General features: G+C 45.8%; 1 protein-coding gene across 5 annotated transcripts in view; it reads right to left on the bottom strand.

Annotated features, from left to right (window-relative positions):
• Positions 1-22500, bottom strand: part of LOC124045576 (ERC protein 2-like) — a 629643-nt gene that overhangs the window by 265596 nt on the left and 341547 nt on the right. For all 5 annotated transcript variants that reach the window (XM_046364959.1, XM_046364957.1, XM_046364960.1 and 2 more), the window contains one exon: positions 8468-8561. In XM_046364959.1, the coding sequence (XP_046220915.1) occupies positions 8468-8561 (94 nt within the window). The remainder of the gene's footprint in view (positions 1-8467; positions 8562-22500) is intronic.

Below are 22500 nucleotides of genomic sequence, written 5' to 3'. Positions count from 1 at the left end.
GAGAGATTGACAGTCCACATGATATGTTGGTTAAGTCTCGGTGTCAGACGGTGGAGGTCAACCCTCACCACAGCAGAAACAGCACCACTCGTTAGGTAACCTCGGAGTCCAAAAGTGCAACAAAAAAACAAACAAAGAGCTGGATGGTTGGTAGGTCATCTTGACGCCAGGTCCCAGCTGGGGTTTAGCGACACACACACACACACACACACACACACACACACACACACACACACACACACACACACACACACACACACACACACACACACACACACACACACACACACACACACACACACACACACACACACACACACACACACACACACACACACGCGCAGACAGAAGCCTCTAGGGCCAGTCAGTGTTTGTCACTCCATCAGTAGTAATTGAATGTGACAGGCTGGCAGTAACTTGATGCAGTAGGATCAACAGGCGCTGCTACAACCTCACAGAGAGACACACAGTAACACACACACAGTAACACACACACAGTAACACACACACAGTAACACACACACAGTAACACACACACAGTAACACACACACAGTAACACACACACAGTAACACACACACACAGTAACACACACACAGTAACACAAACACAGTAACACACACACAGTAACACACACACAGTAACACACACACAGAAACACACACACAGAAACACACACACAGTAACACACACACACAGTAACACACACACAGTAACACACACACAGTAACATACACACACAGTAACACACACACAGTAACACACACACATAAACACACACACAAAAACACACACACAGAAACGCACACACAGTAACGCACACAGTAATACACACACAGTAACACACACACAGTAACACACACACAGTAATACACACACAGAAACACACACACACAGAAACACACACACACACACACAGTAACACACAGTAACACACACACAGAAACACACACACACACAGTAACACACACACACAGTAACACACACACACACACACACACACACAGTAACACGCACACACACAGTAACACACACACACACAGTAACACACACACACAGTAACACACAAACAGAAACACACACACAGTAACACACACACAGTAACACACACACACAGTAACACACACACACACACACACACACACACACACACACACACACACACACACACACACACACACACACACACACACACACACACACACACACACACACACACACACACACACACACACACACACACACACACACACACAGTAACAGAGAGACAGACACACAGAAACAGAGAGACACACACACATGCACAGGAACAGGGGGTATCACTGCCAGACCCCTAAGTGTGAAGCCCAACCAGGTAGAGAGAGGTTTGATGGAGATGGGAAAAAGAAGCAGAGAGAAAGAGAGGGAGAGGGAGAGAGAGCAAGAGAGAGAGAGAAAGAGAGAGAGAGAGAGAAAGATAATTGGTATAGTAGGACCAATCATGGCCCAGGTCTCCTGAGGGCAGTCTAATTATGTAATCTAGCTCTCTGCTTGAGATGGAGGGAATATAATCACTAAAATAAACGAGTGGAGAGTGAGAAAATGCACATTTCCACCGCGGCGTTCACAGCTCAGCACCTCAGATCCCCAGACTTCACTCAAACACAGACCTTTCACATACATACTGGTCTAGACAGAGACGCGCCCTCTCCCTCTCTCCATTTAAAGAATAACTCATACTGTCTGCTTCTAATCTTAGTCTCTTTCACCGTCCCTCTCAGTATCCATCTTTCTCCTTCTCTCCCTCTCAGTATCCATCATTCTCCTTCTCTCCCTCTCAGTATCCATCATTCTCCTTCTCTCCCTCTCTGTATCCATCTTTCTCCTTCTCTCCCTCTCAGTATCCATCTTTCTCCTTCTCTCCCTCTCAGTATCCATCATTCTCCTTCTCTCCCTCTCAGTATCCATCTTTCTCCTTCTCTCCCTCTCAGTATCCATCTTTCTCCTTCTCTCCCTCTCAGTATCCATCTTTCTCCTTCTCTCCCTCTCAGTATCCATCTTTCTCCTTCTCTCCCTCTCAGTATCCATCATTCTCCTTCTCTCCCTCTCTGTATCCATCTTTCTCCTTCTCTCCCTCTCAGTATCCATCTTTCTCCTTCTCTCCCTCTCAGTATCCATCATTCTCCTTCTCTCCCTCTCAGTATCCATCTTTCTCCTTCTCTCCCTCTCAGTATCCATCTTTCTCCTTCTCTCCCTCTCAGTATCCATCTTTCTCCTTCTCTCCCTCTCAGTATCCATCTTTCTCCTTCTCTCCCTCTCAGTATCCATCTGTGTCCCTCTCTACCTCTCTGTATCCATCTTTCTATCTCTCTGCATCCATCTTTCTCCCTCTCTACCTCTCTGTATCAATCTTTCTCCCTCTCTACCTCTCTGTATCCAGCTTTCTACCTCTCTGAATCCATCTTCCTCCTTCTCTACCTCTCTGTATCGATCTTTCTCCCTCTCTACCTCTCTGTATCCATCTTCCTCCTTCTCTACCTCTCTGTATCCATCTTTCTCCCTCTCTACCTCTCTGTATCCATCTTTCTCCCTCTCTGCCTCTCTGTATCCAGCTTTCTAACTCTCTGAATCCATCTTCCTCCTTCTCTACCTCTCTGTATCGATCTTTCTCCCTCTCTACCTCTCTGTATCAATCGTTCTACCTCTCTGAATCCATCTTCCTCCTCCTCTACCTCTATGTATCCATCTTCCTCCTTCTCTACCTCTCTGTATCAATCTTTCTCCCTCTCTACCTCTCTGTATCAACCTTTCTCCTTCTCTACCTCTCTGTATCCATCTTTCTCCCTCTCCACCTCTCTGTATCCATCCTCCTCCTTCTCTACCTCTCTGCATCCATCTTCCTCCTCATCTACCTCTCTGTATCCATCTTTCTCCCTCTCCACCTCTCTGTATCCATCCTCCTCCTTCTCTCCCTCTCAGTATCCATCTTTCTCCTTCTCTCCCTCTCAGTATCCATCTTTCTCCCTCTCTACCTCTCTGTATCCATCTTTCTCCCTCTCTACCTCTCTGTATCCAGCTTTCTACCTCTCTGAATCCATCTTCCTCATTCTCTACCTCTCTGTATCGATCTTTCTCCCTCTCTACCTCTCTGTATCCATCTTCCTCCTTCTCTACCTCTCTGTATCCATCTTTCTCCCTCTCTGTATCCAGCTTTCTATCTCTCTGCATCCATCTTTCTCCCTCTCTATCTCTCTGCATCCATCTTTCTACTGCTCTGTATCCATCTTTCTCCCTCTCTACCTCTCTGTATCCATCTTTCTCCCTCTCTGCCTCTCTGTATCCAGCTTTCTAACTCTCTGAATCCATCTTCCTCCTTCTCTACCTCTCTGTATCGATCTTTCTCCCTCTCTACCTCTCTGTATCAATCGTTCTACCTCTCTGAATCCATCTTCCTCCTCCTCTACCTCTATGTATCCATCTTCCTCCTTCTCTACCTCTCTGTATCAATCTTTCTCCCTCTCTACCTCTCTGTATCAACCTTTCTCCTTCTCTACCTCTCTGTATCCATCTTTCTCCCTCTCCACCTCTCTGTATCCATCCTCCTCCTTCTCTACCTCTCTGCATCCATCTTCCTCCTCATCTACCTCTCTGTATCCATCTTTCTCCCTCTCCACCTCTCTGTATCCATCCTCCTCCTTCTCTCCCTCTCAGTATCCATCTTTCTCCTTCTCTCCCTCTCAGTATCCATCTTTCTCCCTCTCTACCTCTCTGTATCCATCTTTCTCCCTCTCTACCTCTCTGTATCCAGCTTTCTACCTCTCTGAATCCATCTTCCTCATTCTCTACCTCTCTGTATCGATCTTTCTCCCTCTCTACCTCTCTGTATCCATCTTCCTCCTTCTCTACCTCTCTGTATCCATCTTTCTCCCTCTCTGTATCCAGCTTTCTATCTCTCTGCATCCATCTTTCTCCCTCTCAATCTCTCTGCATCCATCTTTCTACTGCTCTGTATCCATCTTTCTCCCTCTCTACCTCTCTGTATCCATCTTTCTCCCTCTCTGCCTCTCTGTATCCAGCTTTCTAACTCTCTGAATCCATCTTCCTCCTTCTCTACCTCTCTGTATCGATCTTTCTCCCTCTCTACCTCTCTGTATCAATCTTTCTACCTCTCTGAATCCATCTTCCTCCTCCTCTACCTCTATGTATCCATCTTCCTCCTTCTCTACCTCTCTGTATCAATCTTTCTCCCTCTCTACCTCTCTGTATCAACCTTTCTCCTTCTCTACCTCTCTGTATCCATCTTTCTCCCTCTCCACCTCTCTGTATCCATCCTCCTCCTTCTCTACCTCTCTGCATCCATCTTCCTCCTCCTCTACCTCTCTGTATCCATCTTTCTCCCTCTCCCCCTCTCTGTATCCATCCTCCTCCTTCTCTACCTCTCTGCATCCATCTTCCTCCTTCTCTACCTCTCTGTATCCAGCTTTCTAACTCTCTGAATCCATCTTCCTCCTTCTCTACCTCTCTGTATCAATCTTTCTCCCTCTCTACCTCTCTGTATCCATCTTTCTACTTCTCTACCTCTCTGTATCAATCTTTCTCCCTCTCTACCTCTCTGAATCCATCTTCCTCCTTCTCTACCTCTCTGTATCAATCTTTCTCCCTATCTACCTCTCTGTATCCATCTTCCTCCTTCTCTACCTCTCTGAATCCATCTTCCTCCTCCTCTACCTCTCTGTATCCATCTTCCTCCTTCTCTCCCTCTCTGTATCCATCTTTCTCCTTCTCTACCTCTCTGTATCAATCTATCTACCTCTCTGTATCCATCTTCCTCCTTCTCGTCCTCTCTGTATCCATGTTCCTCCTTCTCGTCCTCTCTGTATCCATCTTCCTCCTTCTCGTCCTCTCTGTATCCATCTTTCTCCTTCTCTCCCTCTCTGTATCCATCTTTCTACCTCTATGTATCCATCTTCCTCTCTCTCTACCTCTCCGTACCTATCTCTCTACCTCTCTGTTTCCATCTCTCTACCTCTCCGTATCTATCTCTCTACCTCTCTGTATCTATCTCTCTACCTCTCTGTATCTATCTCTCTGTATCTATCTCTCTACCTCTCTGTATCTATCTCTCTACCTCTCTGTATCTATCTCTCTGTATCTATCTCTCTACCTCTCTGTATCTATCTCTCTGTATCTATCTCTCTACCTCTCTGTATCTATCTCTCTACCTCTCTGTATCTATCTCTCTGTATCTATCTCTCTACCTCTCTGTATCTATCTCTCTGTATCTATCTCTCTACCTCTCTGTATCTATCTCTCTGTATCTATCTCTCTACCTCTCTGTATCTATCTCTCTGTATCTATCTCTCTACCTCTCTGTATCTATCTCTCTACCTCTCTGTATCTATCTCTCTACCTCTCTGTATCTATCTCTCTGTATCTATCTCTCTACATCTATCTCTCTACCTCTCTGTATCTATCTCTCTGTATCTATCTCTCTACATCTATCTCTCTACCTCTCTGTATCCATCTCTCTGTATCTATCTCTCTACATCTATCTCTCTACCTCTCTGTATCTATCTCTCTACATCTATCTCTCTACCTCTCTGTATCTATCTCTCTGTATCTATCTCTCTACATCTATCTCTCTACCTCTCTGTATCCATCTCTCTGTATCTATCTCTCTACATCTATCTCTCTACCTCTCTGTTTCCATCGCTCTACATCTCCAGCACAGTAGATGATGAATGACATTAAAGTGACTTCAACTAGTCATCAAGCCCTTGACGAGCTGAATCAGGTGTGTTGATGCTATGCTGGAATAAAAAAAACAGCACCCCTTACCTCTCCAGGATCGTGTCAGTGACCACGTTTCTTTTGTTATAGTCTGGATGAAGAATAAAGTAGAAATGGTTATGGAGTGTGATTGTTGTGGGTAAGGGCGGGGAGATCAGAGTTGAGTGAATGCAATATGAGGGATGTGGGAGATGTGCAGCACGGTGAGATGGAGACGATCACAGAGCGATGCTATCGCTCCCCCATATAAACTCAGCTGGGTACCTTTCAGCGGCTGGATAAACCACAAAGGAAGTGTTTGTTTGTGTTTACCCTCAGAGCGTGCTGTGTTCCTGATGGGACCAGAGATTGAGAGAGAGAGTGAGCGAGAGAGCGAGGAATAGGGGCCTTTAAAGCCTGGTGGCTCCAACTCAATCCCAGCGTGCAGTGAGACAGTAAGACATGAGGGCTACTGAGAAACACCACTATACATGAGTTACCATACAAGTGCAGCTTGTTATGTTTAGGCATCATGCGTAACAAACAAAGCAACTATAAAAACCCTCCTACTCTTTTTTCATTTCGGAGAAAAAAATGTACAGCTTGTATTCTGTAAGAGGTGCCGTTACTCAGGTGGTAGAACATTAGTATTGGTCAGCACCGGGCTTCCTCAGCAACTGCCACATGAGTTTTTCTAAACTACAACGAGGAAGTCTTTCATCTGTCTACACTCCTTCCATCTATACCGTGTCAACGTTCCCTCCCTCAGACTGGGACTCCTCTCCCAGGTGAGCGCAACATTTGTGTACATTAAAGAACAGAGGAAGTGTTTTGGGGGGGAAATAACCCCCGATAATGTGTGGATGCCAGACATCCAAAAGAGAGAAAGAGAGACAGAGGGAGAGAGAGAGAGAGAGGAGAGGGAGAGAGAGAGGAGAGGGAGAGAGAGAGGGGAAAGGGAGAGAGAGAGGGGGGGAGAGAGAGAGGGATAGAGAAAGGGGGAAAGAGGGGGAGAAAGAGAGACAGAGGGAGAGAGAGAGAGAGGGGGGTATAGAGAAAGGGGGAGAGAGAGAAATGGAGAGAGATAGAGAGGGAGAGAGAGAGAGAAAGGGGGAGAGAGAGATGGAGAGAGAAAGAGGGGGAGAGAGAGAAGAGAGAGAGAGAGAGAGAGAGAGAGAGAGAGAGAGAGAGAGAGAGAGAGAGAGAGAGAGAGAGAGAGAGAGAGAGAGAGAGAGAGAGAGAGAGAGAAAGAGGGAAAGAGGGAAAGATGGATAGAGAAAGGGGGAGAGAGAGAAAGGGGAGAGAGAAGAGAGAGAGATTGGGAGAGAGAGAGAGAGAGAGAGAGAGAGAGATAGATAGAGAAAGGGGGAGAGAGAGATGGAGAGAGATAGATTGAGGAGAGAGAGAGGAGGAGAGAGAGAAAGAGAGCGGGAGAGAGAGAAGGAGAGAGAGAGAAGACAGAGAAAGGGGAAGAGAGAAAGACAGAGAGAGAGGGGAGGGAGAGAGAGAGGAGAGAGAGAAAGAGAGACAGAGAGAGAAAGAGAGAGAGAGGGAGAGAGAGAGAGAGAGAAAGGGGGAGAGAGACAGAGAGAGAGGGAGAGAGACAGAGAGAGAGAGAGAGAGAGAGAGAGAGAGAGAGAGAGAGAGAGAGAGAGAGAGAGAGAGAGAGAGAGAGAGAGAGAGGCGAGAGAGAGGGGGAGAGAAAAAGAGACAGAGGGAGAGAGAGAGAGAGAGAGAGAGAGAGAGAGAGAGAGAGAGAGAGAGAGAGAGAGAGAGAGAGAGAGAGAGAGAGAGAGAGAGAGAGAGAGAGAGAGAGAGAGAGAGAGAGAGAGAGAGGCGAGAGAGAGAGGGAGAGATGGAGAGAGATAGAAGGGGGAGAGAAAGAGGGGTGGGGGGAGAGGGGGAGAAAGAGGGATGGGGTAAGGGAGGGGGTGAGAAAAGGAGACAGAAAGAGCGGAGGGAGAGAGAGAGAGGGGGAGGGAGAGAGGGGATGGAGAGAGAAAAAGGGGGATAGAGAGGGGGAGAGAGAGAGAGGGGAGAGGAGGAGAGAGAGAGGGGGTGAGATAGAGAGAGGGGGTGAGATGAGATAGGGGTGGGGAGAGAGAGAGGAGGAGAGAGAAAGAGCGGGTGAGATAGAGGGTGGGGGAGAGAGAGGATGGAGAGAGAAAAGGGGGATAGAGAGGGGGAGAGAGGGAGAGGAGGAGAGAGAGGGGGTGAGATAGAGAGAGGGGGTGAGATAGAGAGAGGGTGGGGGGAGAGAGATACAGAGAGAGAGGGGGAGAGAGCAAGGGGGGTGAGAGAGAGGGGGAGAGTGGGTGAGAGAGATAGAGGGGGAGAGAGAGTCAGAAAGAGGGTAGAGAGAGAGAGGCAGGGTGAGAGTGAGTAAGAGGCAGAGAGGGGGTGTGAGAGACTGAGAGAGACAGAGAGAGGGGGAAAGAGAGAGACACAGAGAGTCCCCATCCCACCCCAGAGAGGAGGGAGAGAGAAAGACAGAGAGGGGGTGAGAGAGAGAGAGAGGGGTGAGAGAGAGAGAGGGGGGGGTGTAACCTAGAGCAGGGGGAGAGATTCGAGAGAGAAGTGTAACAGAGTCAGTCTACGCTGGCAGGGAAGGGTACTGTACTTTATCCAGTGCCTGGGAATAGTGGCATGATCAGGAGTCGGAGCATATTAACCCCTCAGTACAGCCCTACACACACTCCCACAAACACACATAGACACACCTGTGAGATGGAGTGTGGATGTCCGTCAGTCTGTCCATCTGGCCTCCTCTCCCCTGAAACCATCTGTTTAAGGATGTTTGGACACTTCACTTGCCTTCAAAGAGAGAGAGAATAAGATTCTAAGAAAGTGCATGCTAAGACAAACTGTAAACTGATCCACAAAAACATTACATAATGTATGTTGTGTTGCGTCATGGAGAGTCTAGTGACACATGGGTCTCCCAGGTGGAGAGTCTATTGAAACATGGGTCTCCCAGGTGGAGAGTCTATTGAAACATGGGGCTCCCATGTGGAGAGTCTATTGAAACATGGGGCTCCCATGTGGAGAGTCTATTGAAACATGGGGCTCCCAGGTGGAGAGTCTATTGAAACATGGGTCTCCCAGGTGGAGAGTCTAGTGAAACATGGGGCTCCCAGGTGGAGAGTCTAGTGAAACATGGGGCTCCCAGGTGGAGAGTCTAGTGAAACATGGGTCTCCCAGGTGGAGAGTCTATTGAAACATGGGTCTCCCAGGTGGAGAGTCTATTGAAACATGGGTCTCCCAGGTGGAGAGTCTATTGAAACATGGGTCTCCCAGGTGGAGAGTCTATTGAAACATGGGGCTCCCAGGCAGGTGGAGAGTATATTTAAACATGGGACTCCCAGGTGGTCTAAGGCACTGCATCTCAGTGCTAGAGGCATCACTACAGACACCCTGGTTCGAATCCAGGCTGTATCACAACCGGCCATGATTGGGACTCCCATAGGGCGGCGCACAATTGGCCCAGTCGTCCGGGTTTGGCCGGTATAGGCCGTCATTGTAAATAAGAATCTGTTCTTAACTGACTTGCCTAGTTATGGAGACGAAAGAGACAAGATGAGACTTGACAGGTGGCAAAGAGACACTACTTGTGTAAATCTCTCAGCATGCAAACACACACACACACACACAAACAAACACTCACACTGTGCTGGTGTGTAAATCTGTCATCAGAAGTGTGTAGTGTAAAGGAGCTGATTACAGAGCTAACCCATGAATTACCTGGGTTGGTTTCTGTGTGTTTATACTCTATAGAGGAGACATACTCCCAATAATATACCCTACAACTGAGATCCGCACGTGCGCGCACACACACACACACACACACACACACACACACACACACACACACACACACACACACACACACACACACACACACACACACACACACACACACACACACACACACACACACACACACACACACACACACACACACACACAGAGAGAGAGAGAGAGAGAGAGAGAGAGAACAGTCTATGACTTGGGTGTCTGGAGTCTTTGACAATACTTAAAGACTTCCTCTGACACCGCCCATTATCCAGTTGGCAGGGAGCTCAGCCCCAGTGATGTACTGGGCAAAAAACACCACCCTCTATTGCGCCTTTGATGCCGAGCAGTTGCCATACCAAGCGGTGATGTAGCGAGTTAAGATGCTCTCATTGGAGTAGCTGTAGAACTTTCTGAGGATCTGAGGGCCCTTCCCGAATCTTTTTAGCCTCCTGAGGGGGAAGAGGCCTTCTCGTGCCTTCTATATGACTGTGTTAGTGTGTTTGGACCATGATAATTTGTGATGTGGACACAGATTAACTTGAAGCTCTCAACACGCTTCCCTACAGCCCATCAATGTGGATGGGGCTTGCTCGACTCTCCGTTTCTTGTAGTCCATCGGCTCCTTTGTCTTGCTGACATTGAGGGAGATGTTGTTGTTGAACAGGAAGGGACTAAGCACGCACCCCTGAGGGGCTCCCGTGTTGTTTCTACCCTCACCACCTGGGGTTGGCCCGTTAGGAAGCCCAGGAACTAGTTGCAGTGGAAGGTGTTCAAGTCCCAGGGTCCTGAGCTTAGTGATGAGCACTATGACGAGCACTATGACTCAGTGTTCAACACCAATGAACAGCATTCTCACGTAGGTGTTCCGCTTGTTCAGCTGGGAGAGGGCAGTGTGGAGTACAATAGAGATTGCATCATCTGTGGGTCTGTTGGGGCGTTATGAGAATTGGAGTGGGTCCAAGGTGTCTGGGATGATGGAGTTAATGTGATCCATGGCCAGCCTTTCAAAGCATTTCATGGCTACAGATGTAAGTGCTACAGGGTGAATGTCGTTTCCCTAGGCGTTCTTGGGCACAGAGATTATGGTGGTCTGCTTGAAACATGTATTTATTACAGAGTGGATCAGGGAGAGTTTGAAAATGTCAGTGAAGACACTTGCCAGCTGGTCAGCGCATGCTCAGAGTACATGTCTTGTTAATCCTTCTGACCACGTGGCCTTGTGGAGCAAGATTATACGGTCGTCCGGTATAGCTGGTGCTCTCATGCATGATTCAGCGTTACTTGCCTCGAAGCGAGCATAGAAGAAATATGTCTTGTATGCTCGACTTGCGTCATTAGGCAACTCGCGGCTGGGTATCCTTTTGTAATTCGTGATGGTTTGCAAGCCCTGCCACATCCATGAGCATCAGCGCTGGCGAAGTAGGTTTCGACCTTAGTCGTTTATTGATCTTTTGACGGTTTGTTGGAGGACGTAGCGGGATATCATTTAAGTGTCTGGATTAGTGTCCCGCCCCTTGAAAGCGGCAGCTCTATCCTTTAGCTCAGTGCGTATGTTGCCTGTAATCCATGGCTTCTGGTTGGGATATGTACAAACGGTCACTGTGGGGAGGATGTCGCTGATGCACGTATTATTGAACCTGGTGACTGATGTGGTAAACTCCTCAATGATATTGGATGAATCCCAAAAAATATTCCAGTCTGTGGTAGCGAAACATTCCTTTAGTTTAGCATCTATGTCATCAGATGACTTCAATTTGAGTTTAGCTTGTAAGCAGGAATCAGGAGGATAGAGTTATGGTCAGATTTACCAAATGGAGGGTGAGGGGGAGCTTTGTATGCATTTCTGTGTGTGGAGTAAAGATTCCATTATTTTTTTAAATCACCGGCCACTGCCTCTCTTGTCTGCTTATGGCACTATACAACTCATTTGAGATTGGTCTTAGTGCCAGCATTGGTTTTTGGTGGAAAATAGACAGCTACGAAAAATATAGATGCAAATTCTCTAGGAAATAGTATGTTCTGCAGCTTATCAGGAGATATTCTAACTCAGGCGAAACCTAGAGACTTCTTTAACATTAGAGATCACTGACCAGCTGTTCTTTAACCCAGAGCTGCCGTCCGGTCTTGACGATGCATAGAAAAACCAACTAAATGTATATTATCCATATCCTTGTTCAGTCACGACTCAGAGAAACATAGGATATTACAGTTCTTCAGGTCCCTTTGATAGGATAGTCTCGAACTGAGCTTATCCAGTTTATTCTCTTGTGATTGTACTTTTACTAGTAGAACGGAGAGTAGAGACGGTTTGTTAATTTGCCGACATAGAGGAGCTTGATTGCCTCTCTTGCGCCGTCTCTTTCCAGTCTCAGGGATTACAGTATGGTCCGGAATGAGCAAAACATCCACAGCTGCCAAGTCGTTGAAGTAGTATTCTTCATCCAAATCCATGTTAGTGATCACTGTTCTGATGTCCAGAAGCTGTTTTCGGTCATAGGAAATATTATTTACAAAAACGTAAGATCCTGTGTAACAGGGTTGATGTGTTATTCTAGCCTGTCTATCTCTGGGTAACAGGGTTGATGTGTTATTCTAGCCTGTCTATCTCTGGGTAACAGGGTTGATGTGTTATTCTAGCCTGTCTATCTCTGGGTAACAGGGTTGATGTGTTATTCTAGCCTGTCTATCTCTGGGTAACAGGGTTGTCGTGTTATTCTAGCCTGTCTATCTCTGGGTAACAGGGTTGATGTGTTATTCTAGCCTGTCTATCTCTGGGTAACAGGGTTGATGTGTTATTCTAGCCTGTCTATCTCTGGGTAACAGGGTTGATGTGTTATTCTAGCCTGTCTATCTCTGGGTAACAGGGTTGATGTGTTATTCTAGCCTGTCTATTTCTGGGTAACAGGGTTGATGTGTTATTCTAGCCTGTCTATCTCTGGGTAACAGGGTTGATGTGTTATTCTAGCCTGTCTATCTCTGGGTAACAGGGTTGATGTGTTATTCTAGCCTGTCTATTTCTGGGTAACAGGGTTGATGTGTTATTCTAGCCTGTCTATCTCTGGGTAACAGGGTTGATGTGTTATTCTAGCCTGTCTATCTCTGGGTAACAGGGTTGATGTGTTATTCTAGCCTGTCTATCTCTGGGTAACAGGGTTGATGTGTTATTCTAGGTTGTCTATCTCTGGGTAACAGGGTTGATGTGTTATTCTAGCCTGTCTATTTCTGGGTAACAGGGTTGATGTGTTATTCTAGCCTGTCTATCTCTGGGTAACAGGGTTGATGTGTTATTCTAGCCTGTCTATCTCTGGGTAACAGGGTTGATGTGTTATTCTAGCCTGTCTATTTCTGGGTAACAGGGTTGATGTGTTATTCTAGCCTGTCTATCTCTGGGTAACAGGGTTGATGTGTTATTCTAGCCTGTCTATCTCTGGGTAACAGGGTTGATGTGTTATTCTAGCCTGTCTATCTCTGGGTAACACTATGATTTGACTATTATATGTCCAATGTTTCTGTTGAATATTTTTTTTTAAAGGATATTATAAAGAATATAATATTTTCACAATATTAAAATGAGAGTTCAGTTCATGAAACATAAATTAACAACTAATCACATTAAATAAATAATAATATTCAGAAATGACTTCCTCAAGGTAACAGAATAACTAGGGCTTTACAATGATGGTGAAACTTCAGGAAATGTTCAGATGAAGTGAGTTGAGATCATGGTAGAAGTGACACAGGGTTGATGGTGGGACATGTCAAAATGCTGAATATAGCCACTTTACCAAGGCTTTATTCTGATATATTGAATTCTCCATATGGTCTATATCAAATGACACTTCATTGAAAAGGACAATTCTGCCACTTTTAATCCTATTTTCATTATCTCCATCACAATACCAGTGTCTACATATGTGAAAATGGCACGTTTCTATGATATGCGATTAAAAAGAGAAAAAATGCTTCCATGTGCCATCACAGGGTAGGATTCAAATAAAAACAGCGATTTTCAAAACCTGTAATGAGTTTATAGCCAGACGGAGGGGGATCTTCTTGCTCCCCACGACACTGCAAATGAAAATGGTTGAACTTTTAATGTCATCCACCACTTTTCATGGGTACACACCACTTTTCAATGTTCACATAAAGAGACACTGGTATTGTGCTGAAGATTTTTTATTTTACCAGGCAAGTCAGTTAAGAACAAATTCTTATTTTCAATGACGGCCTTGGAACAGTGTGTTAACTACCTGTTCAGGGGCAGAACAACAGATTTGTACCTTGTCAGCTCGGGGGTTTGAACTCGCAACCTTCCGGTTACTAGTCACACGCTCTAACCACCGGGCTACCCTGCCGCTCCAAGATAAGGGGAATGAAGTTAAGAAGTGGTGGACTTGCTTTTAAAATTAAATATTGTTGCACTATTTCTACACAAAAGTAACTCTTTTTGTGGAACAACCCATAAGCAAAGAGAGCTGACAGTGACAAATTATCCCATAAGAGAACTCTCAGCTACTGTAAACAGCTTCTCAACCAGCGCCTGCTCTGTGTGTATACATTATTACATATTCAGACTGACTGACCTGTTTACCCTGCTACCAATCCACAAGTTCCTCTACATACGGACAAATATTTGCCACGCTGGCTTGTGAACTACTGTGTGTGTGTGTGTGTGTGTGTGTGTGTGTGTGTGTGTGTGTGTGTGTGTGTGTGTGTGTGTGTGTGTGTGTGTGTGTGTGTGTGTGTGTGTGTGTGTGTGTGTGTGTGTGTGTGTGTGTGTGTGTGCGTGTGTGTGTGCGTGCGTGCGTGCGTGCGTGCGTGCGTGCGTGCGTGCGTGCGTGCGTGCGTGTGTGTAGGTGCGTGCTTGTGTCTCATGTCCTGTCAGCGGCGATGTTGGCGGGTAATTTATATTCTGGCCTTCTGAAAATAAACCTAATAAATGGATAAATAAGATCCTAAAAAGCAATGCCGCCTGCTCTCTCTATCACCATAAGTAGTGAGAGTAGTGATGCATTGGTTTTGAGCCCTATGTCAGGACTAGTCATACTGACAGACATCTTCTGCTCCCATCAACCCTCCTCCCCATCCCCCTTGTCTTCACCACCCTCTCAGAGATACTGTTGTCATAAGGAGGATTGGAGTAGAAGAGGGAGTAGAAGGGTTGTAGAAGGGGGAGTAGAAGGGTTGTAGAAGGGGGAGTAGAAGGGGGTGTTGAAGGGAGTAGAAGGGTGGATAAGGGAGTAGAAGGGTGTATAAGGGAGTAGGAGGGTAGATAAGGGAGTAGAAGGGTGGATAAGGGAGTAGAAGGGTGGATAAGGGTGTAGAAGGGTGTATAAGGGAGTAGAAGGGTGGATAAGGGATTAGAAGGGTGGATAAGGGAGTAGAAGGGTGTATAATGGAGTAGAAGGGTGGATAATGGAGTAGAAGGGTGGATAAGGGAGTAGAAGGGTGGATAAGGGAGTAGAAGGGTGGATAAGGGAGTAGAAGGGTGGATAAGGGAGTAGAAGGGTGGATAAGGGAGTAGAAGGGTGGATAAGGGAGTAGAAGGGTGGATAAGGGAGTAGAAGGGTGTATAAGGGAGTAGAAGGGTGTATAAGGGAGTAGAGGGTGGATAAGGGAGTAGAGGGTGGATAAGGGAGTAGAAGGGTGGATAAGGGAGTAGAGGGTGGATAAGGGAGTAGAAGGGTGGATAAGGGAGTAGAAGGGTGGATAAGGGAGTAGAAGGGTGGATAAGGGAGTAGAGGGTGGATAAGGGAGTAGAAGGGTGGATAAGGGAGTAGAAGGTGGATAAGGGAGTAGAGGGTGGATAAGGGAGTAGAAGGGTGGATAAGGGAGTAGAGGGTGGATAAGGGAGTAGAGGGTGGATAAGGGAGTAGAAGGGTGGATAAGGGAGTAGAAGGTGGATAAGGGAGTAGAGGGTGGATAAGGGAGTAGAAGGGTGGATAAGGGAGTAGAGGGTGGATAAGGGAGTAGAAGGGTGGATAAGGGAGTAGAGGGTGGATAAGGGAGTAGAAGGGTGGATAAGGGAGTAGAGGGTGGATACGGGAGTAGAGGGTGGATAAGGGAGTAGAGGAGACACAGTAGTCATCACCAGATGAGCTCCTGCATGTTTCAGCATGTTCCTAAAAAAATATAGATTTAGAGTTGGATAAACTTCATTTTTTTGTCAGGGACATATATAGGATGCTACCCTCCACAAAATAACTTTAACATAACCACTCCAAATAATAACCTACAACCTGATTTTGAACAGAATTATGGAATCACCTGGAAGGTTTACAACTGCCAAAGATTATTATTCCAACGCTACACAGCAAACGCTCTGGAAAACAACAAAAACTTGGAAAAACCATCCAACCTGGAACTGAGAGAGAAATGTTTAGTCTGAAGCTATATTTTATTTCCAAAAGCCAAGAAGAAAAATACATTATATTATTTTATAAGGACCTCTCACGTGTCAAGTGAGAGGTGTCAAAGCCCTTTCCCAACAATGGCAGGAGAGTCGAACAGTCTACTCCAACCAAATGGACCGACCTTAGAATCTGCCTCCCGCTGTTCAGAGGTCATTCAAATACAGTACCCGGTCTATGTAAAGAATGATAAGGCAAGAAAATATTACAAAATGAAGCTCCTTATGGAAAATCAGGAGATAATTTTTGCTGACTATTATAAAAATAGGAACATCTTCCACACAGACCATCCCCTGGCATGGTACAGTGCTATATTAGCACACTACCCCTCTGTTAAGAGGGGAGGTGTTACCGAGGGGTGGAAACTTAGGATACTAGACAACAATGACTCTGAGTCAGCTAATATAAATCTCTATAAGTCTGGAACAGTAATGGTACAGGGCAACGCCAAACAGTTTCAGCTGGACTTTCAACTAATCAAGGAATTAGCCCAGCAGGAGAAGCTCTCCCTTGAGAAAGATACCCCCACCCAGCGGCGGGTCAGACTAGACCTCTTCATTATATAACCCCACTGACGAGCAACCCCAAGTGGAAAGTAAACCTCCCAGCACAGAGTACTACCCCCTCATTGAAATGAAGGATACATTTACCCAGCTGGAGGTAAGGCAGGTGGAGCTGGAACAGCAGGTGATTACACATCAGTCAGCACAGACCCAGACAACAGTCCAGCACAACAACACTCTCTTAACCAGACCCAGACAACAGTCCAGCACAACAACACCCCCCTCAACCAGACCCAGAGTGCTGGAGGTGGAGAGAGACATATCTGCACTCTGGACAGTGGTGAGACAACTTCAACAGGAGAAAGAGCAGGATCAAGAGAAGAACAGAGCACAAGAGGAGAGGATCAGACTGCTGGTGGAGGAGAGGTTGAGGGGGATGGAGGAGAGGGTGAGAGGGACGGAGGAGAGGTTGAGGGGGACGGCGTGTGGCAGAGAACAACCCACTAGAGAGGGGTCCACCCCCACAGAGAAGCCAGCAGAACAGCCCACCTCAGCAACCGACAAAAGTCTTGACACCACAGCAGAACAGTCCACACCAGACCCTGACCATAGAGTCGACATCGCAGCAGAACAGACAAATGAAGAACCCCAAGCCCAGCGGCTCTCACCCCCTCTGAGCACCCCCCCTGTCAGCCACCCTGATAGCCCTTCTGACAACCCCCCCCACACCCACTGAGGACAAACACAAGACACAGATTGTACTACTTATGGACTCAAATGGGAAATATATAGAAGAAAAACAACTTTTTCCCAAACACAGTGTGTCTAAACTCTGGTGTCCAAACACCCAGCGTGCCCTCGACCTTCTGTCTGAGGACCAACTAGGTTCACCTAGCCACATAATAATACACACAGGCACAAACGACCTGAGGACACAGCAGGAAAGGGTGGCCACAGCACTGAAGGGAGTGATTGAAAAAGCTTCTTCTACTTTCCCAAACGCACATGTGTTTATCTCCACCCTGCTACCACGAAAAGACTTCCACCCTGCCACAATACAGCGGGTAAACGCAAGTATCTCTCGTGACTGTGCCTCAAAACCAAATGTTTTCCTGGCCCACCACTCCACCCTGGACTTGAACAGCCTCTATGACCAGGTCCACCTCTACAAGGCAGCAGTGCCCACCTTTGCCCGAACTCTAAAGGACATCGCTCTCAAACATATCCCCAACACTTCACACAGGAGCAACAGATCAATAGACATCCCACCCAGACCTGCAGGACCCCCCCTGGACCTACACATAGAGGACCCACGCCAAGAGGAATTACATCCAGACCACAGCACCCCCAGACACATCCACACCCCCACCCCAACCAATCAATACCCCCCCCCACGTCAACCATGCCCACACCCCATTTAGGCCCCCTCAGATCAGACCTATGCCACTCCTGCCCACCCCATGCACCCCACCCCCGCAAAGAGGGCCTAAACATGGAAGCCACACATACGCCGATGTAATAGAGCGGGCAAACAGTCCCAACCCCCACTCTCACACTCGCTCAAGCCAATGGCATGTACCAGATGCTCAGCAGGCTCTGCTCACACTTACTGGCCTGAGGACAAACCACGACCAACAACATTGGACACTCTATGGAACAAAAAGCCTTCACTATATCATCCTGGAATATCCAAGGCCTGAGGTCATCTGCCTTTGGCCTAAAGAGCAGAAACCCAGACTTCACCAAAGAAATCGGTAATACAGACATTGTCATCCTGCAAGAAACATGATATAAAGGAGACGGACCCACTGGTTGCCCTCTAGGTTACAGAGAGCTGATAGTCCCATCCACCAAACTACCAGGTGTGAAACAGGGAAGGGACTCAGGGGGTATGCTAATTTGGTATAGAGCAGACCTAACTGACTCCATTAAATTAATCAAAACAGGAACATTCTACATTTGGCTAGAAATTCAAAAGGAAATGATCCTAACAGAGAAACATTTCCTCCTGTGTGCTACCTATATCCCCCCACTAGAATCCCCATACTTTAATGAAGACAGCTTCTCTATCCTGGAGGGGGAAATCAATCATTCCCAGGCCCAGGGACATGTACTGGTCTGTGGCGACCTAAATGCCAGAACCGGACAAGAACCTGACACCCTCAGGACACAGGGGGACAAATACCTGCCTGGAGGTGACAGCGGTCCCTCCCACATATGCCCCCCTAGGCACAACTATGACAATACAACCAACAAAAACAGGTCACAACTCCTGCAGCTCTGTCGCACGCTGGGTATGTACATAGTCAATGGTAGGCTTCGAGGGGATTCCTATGGTAGGTACACCTACAGCTCATCTCTTGGCAGTAGTACTGTAGAATACTTTATCACTGACCTCAACCCAGAGTCTCTCAGAGCGTTCACAGTCAGTCCACTGACACCCCTATCAGACCACAGCAAAATCACAGTCTACTTAAACAGAGCAATACTCAATCATGAGGCATCAAAGCCAAAGGAACTGAGTAACATTAAGAAATGCTATAGGTGGAAGGAATGCAGTTTGGAAACCTACCAAAAAACAATTAGGCAACAACAAATTCAATCCCTTTAAGACAATTTACTGGGTAAAACGTTCCACTGTAATAGTGAAGGTGTAAACTTGGCAGTAGAAAATCTTAACAGTATATTTGACCTCTCAGCATCCCTATCAAATCTAAAAATCTCAAATAGAAAACCGAAGAAAATTAACAATAATGACAAATGGTTTGATGAAGAATGCAAAAATCTAAGAAAGAAATTGAGAAACCTGACCAAACAAAAACATTGAGACCCGGAAAACCTGAGTCTACGCCTCCACTACGGTGAATCACTAAAACAATACACTACGGAAAAAGAAGGAACAGCACGTCAGAAATCAGCTCAATGTAATTGAATAATCCATAGACTCTTACCACTTCTGGGCAAATTGGAAAACACTAAACAAACAACAACACAAGGAATTATCTATCCAAAATGGAGATGTATGGGTAAACCACTTCACCAATCTTTTTGGCTCTATAACAAAGAATAAAGAGCAAAAACATATACATGATCAAATACAGATCTTAGAATCAACTATTAAAGACTACCAGAACCCACTGGATTCTCCAATTACGTTGAATGAGTTACAGGACAAAATAAAAACCCTCCAACCCAAAAAGGCCTGTGGTGTCGATGGTATCCTCAATGAAATGATCAAATATACAGACAACAAATTCCAATTGGCTATACTAAAACTCTTTAACATCATCCTTAGCTCTGGCATCTTCCCCAATATTTGGAACCAAGGACTGATCAGCCCAATCCACAAAAGTGGAGACAAATTTGACCCCAATAACTACCGTGGAATATGCGTCAACAGTAACCTTGGGAAAATCCTCTGCATTATCATTAACAGTAGACTCGTACATTTCCTCATTGAAAACAATGTACTGAGCAAATGTCAAATTGGCTTTTTACCAAATTACCGTACAACAGACCATGTATTCACCCTGCACACCCTAATTGACAACCAAACAAACCAAAACAAAGGCAAAGTCTTCTCATGCTTTGTTGATTTCAAAAAAGCCTTCGACTCAATTTGGCATGAGGGTCTGCTATACAAACTGATGGAAAATGGTGTTGGGGGTAAAACATACGACATTATAAAATTCATGTACACAAACAACAAGTGTGCGCGTAAAATGGGCAAAAAACACACACATTTCTTCACACAGGGTCGTGGGGTGAGACAGGGATGCAGCTTAAGCCCCACCCTCTTCAACAAATGTATAAACGAATTGGCGCGGGCACAAGAAAAGTATGCAGCACCCGGCCTCACCCTACTAGAAGTCAAATGTCTGCTGTTTGCTGATGATCTGGTGCTTCTGTCACCAACTAAGGAGGGCCTACAGCAGCACCTAGATCTTATGCACAGATTCTGTCAGACCTGGGCCCTAACAGTAAATCTCAGTAAGACCAAAATAATGGTGTTCCAAAAAAGATCCAGTCACCAGGACCACAAATACAAATTCCATCTAGACACTGTTGCCCTAGAGCACACAAAAAACTATACATACCATGGCCTAAACATCAGTGCCACAGGTAACTTCCACAAAGCTGTGAACGATCTGAGAGACAAGGCAAGAAGGGCATTCTATGCCATCAAAAGGAACATAAATTTCAACATACCAATTAGGATTTGGCTAAAAATACTTGAATCAGTCATAGAGCCCATTGCCCTTTATGGTTGTGAGGTCTGGGGTCCGCTCACCAACCAAGACTTCACAAAATGGGACAAACACCAAATTGAGACTCTGCACGCAGAATTCTGCAAAAATATCCTCAGTGTACAACGTAGAACACCAAATAATGCATGCAGAGCAGAATTAGGCCGATAACCACTAATTATCAAAATCCAGAAAATAGCCGTTAAATTCTATAACCACTTAAAAGGAAGCGATTCCCAAACCTTCCACAACAAAGCCATCACCTACAGAGAGATGAACCTGGAGAAGAGTCCCCTAAGCAAGCTGGTCCTGGGGCTCTGTTCACAAACACAAACACACCCTACAGAGCCCCAGGACAACAGCACAATTAGACCCAACCAAATCATGAGAAAACAAAAAGATAATTACTTGACACATTGGAAAGAATTAACAAACAAACAGAGCAAACTAGAATGCTATTTGGCCCTACACAGAGAGTACACAGCGGCAGAATACCTGACCACTGTGACTGACCCAAATTTAAGGAAAGCTTTGACTATGTACAGACTCAGTGAGCATAGCCTTGCTATTGAGAAAGGCCGCCGTAGGCAGACATGGCTTTCAATAGAAGACAGGCTATGTGCTCACTGCTGCACTTCCTAACCTCCTGCCCAATGTATGATATTAGAGAGACATATTTCCCTCAGATTACACAGATCCACAAAGAATTCAAAAACAAATCCAATTTTGATAAACTCCCATATCTACTGGGTGAAATTCCACAGTGTGCCATCACAGCAGCAAGATTTGTGACCTGTTGCCACGAGAAAAGGGCAACCAGTGAAGAGCACACACCATTGTAAATACAACCCATATTTATGCTTATTTATTTTATCTTGTGTCCTTTACCATTTGTACATTGTTAAAACACTGTATATATATAATATGACATTTGTAATGTCTTTATTGTTTTGAAACTTCTGTATGTTTAATGTTTACTGTTAATTTTTATTGTTTATTTCACTTTATATATTCACTTGATATATTATCTACCTTACTTGCTTTGGCAATGTTAACACATGTTTCCCATGCCAATAAAGCCCTTGAATTGAATTGAAATTGAGTAGAAGGGGAGTGGAAGGGGAGTAGAGGGAGAGTAGAAGGGGAGTGGAAGGGGAGTAGAGAGGGAGTAGAAGGGAGTAGAAGGGGAGTGGAAGGGGAGTAGAGGGAGAGTAGAAGGGGAGTGGAAGGGGAGTAGAGGGAGAGTAGAAGGGAGTAGAAGGGGAAGTAGAAGGGAGTAGAAGACACTAACACTATTTACTGAAGACAACCGTTTCAGCAGCACTGAACACACATTCAGACCAAACACAGATACACAGTCTAACACCGATACACATGCAGGTATGGAAGGCATGGGAGAGAGGCGTGTGTGTTTGTAAAAGCCAAGGTGCATGCTACTGGAGTAAAAACAAAGGGCTATATCAGCTGTCACAGAGAGAGACCTGCTAGTGGTGGAAAACTAACACACTGGTTACAGTGCTGCTGCTTTTGATAATTGATATGCCCATAGCAATTTCACTCTGAGACACAAACGTGAGTATGTGTGTGGGGGGGGGTTCTGTGTCCGGGTGCATCATGGGAACTGTGGACTTTTGAATCTGTGTAAGAACTTATGAGTAACCTATATACTGTATAAATACAGTAACCTATACACTGTATAAATATAGAGCCAAACACAGACTTATCACGTCACCAAATAGAGGAAGAAAGATGGAGAGAGAGAGGGGAGACAAAGAGACAAAGAGAGAAAGGTGAAAGC

The sequence above is a fragment of the Oncorhynchus gorbuscha genome, linkage group LG10, assembly GCF_021184085.1.
Source record: "Oncorhynchus gorbuscha isolate QuinsamMale2020 ecotype Even-year linkage group LG10, OgorEven_v1.0, whole genome shotgun sequence".
Taxonomy (NCBI): Eukaryota; Metazoa; Chordata; class Actinopteri; order Salmoniformes; family Salmonidae; genus Oncorhynchus; species Oncorhynchus gorbuscha.
The sequence above is the reverse complement of the archived record's forward strand: the minus strand, read 5'-3'. Positions and strand labels throughout refer to the sequence as shown.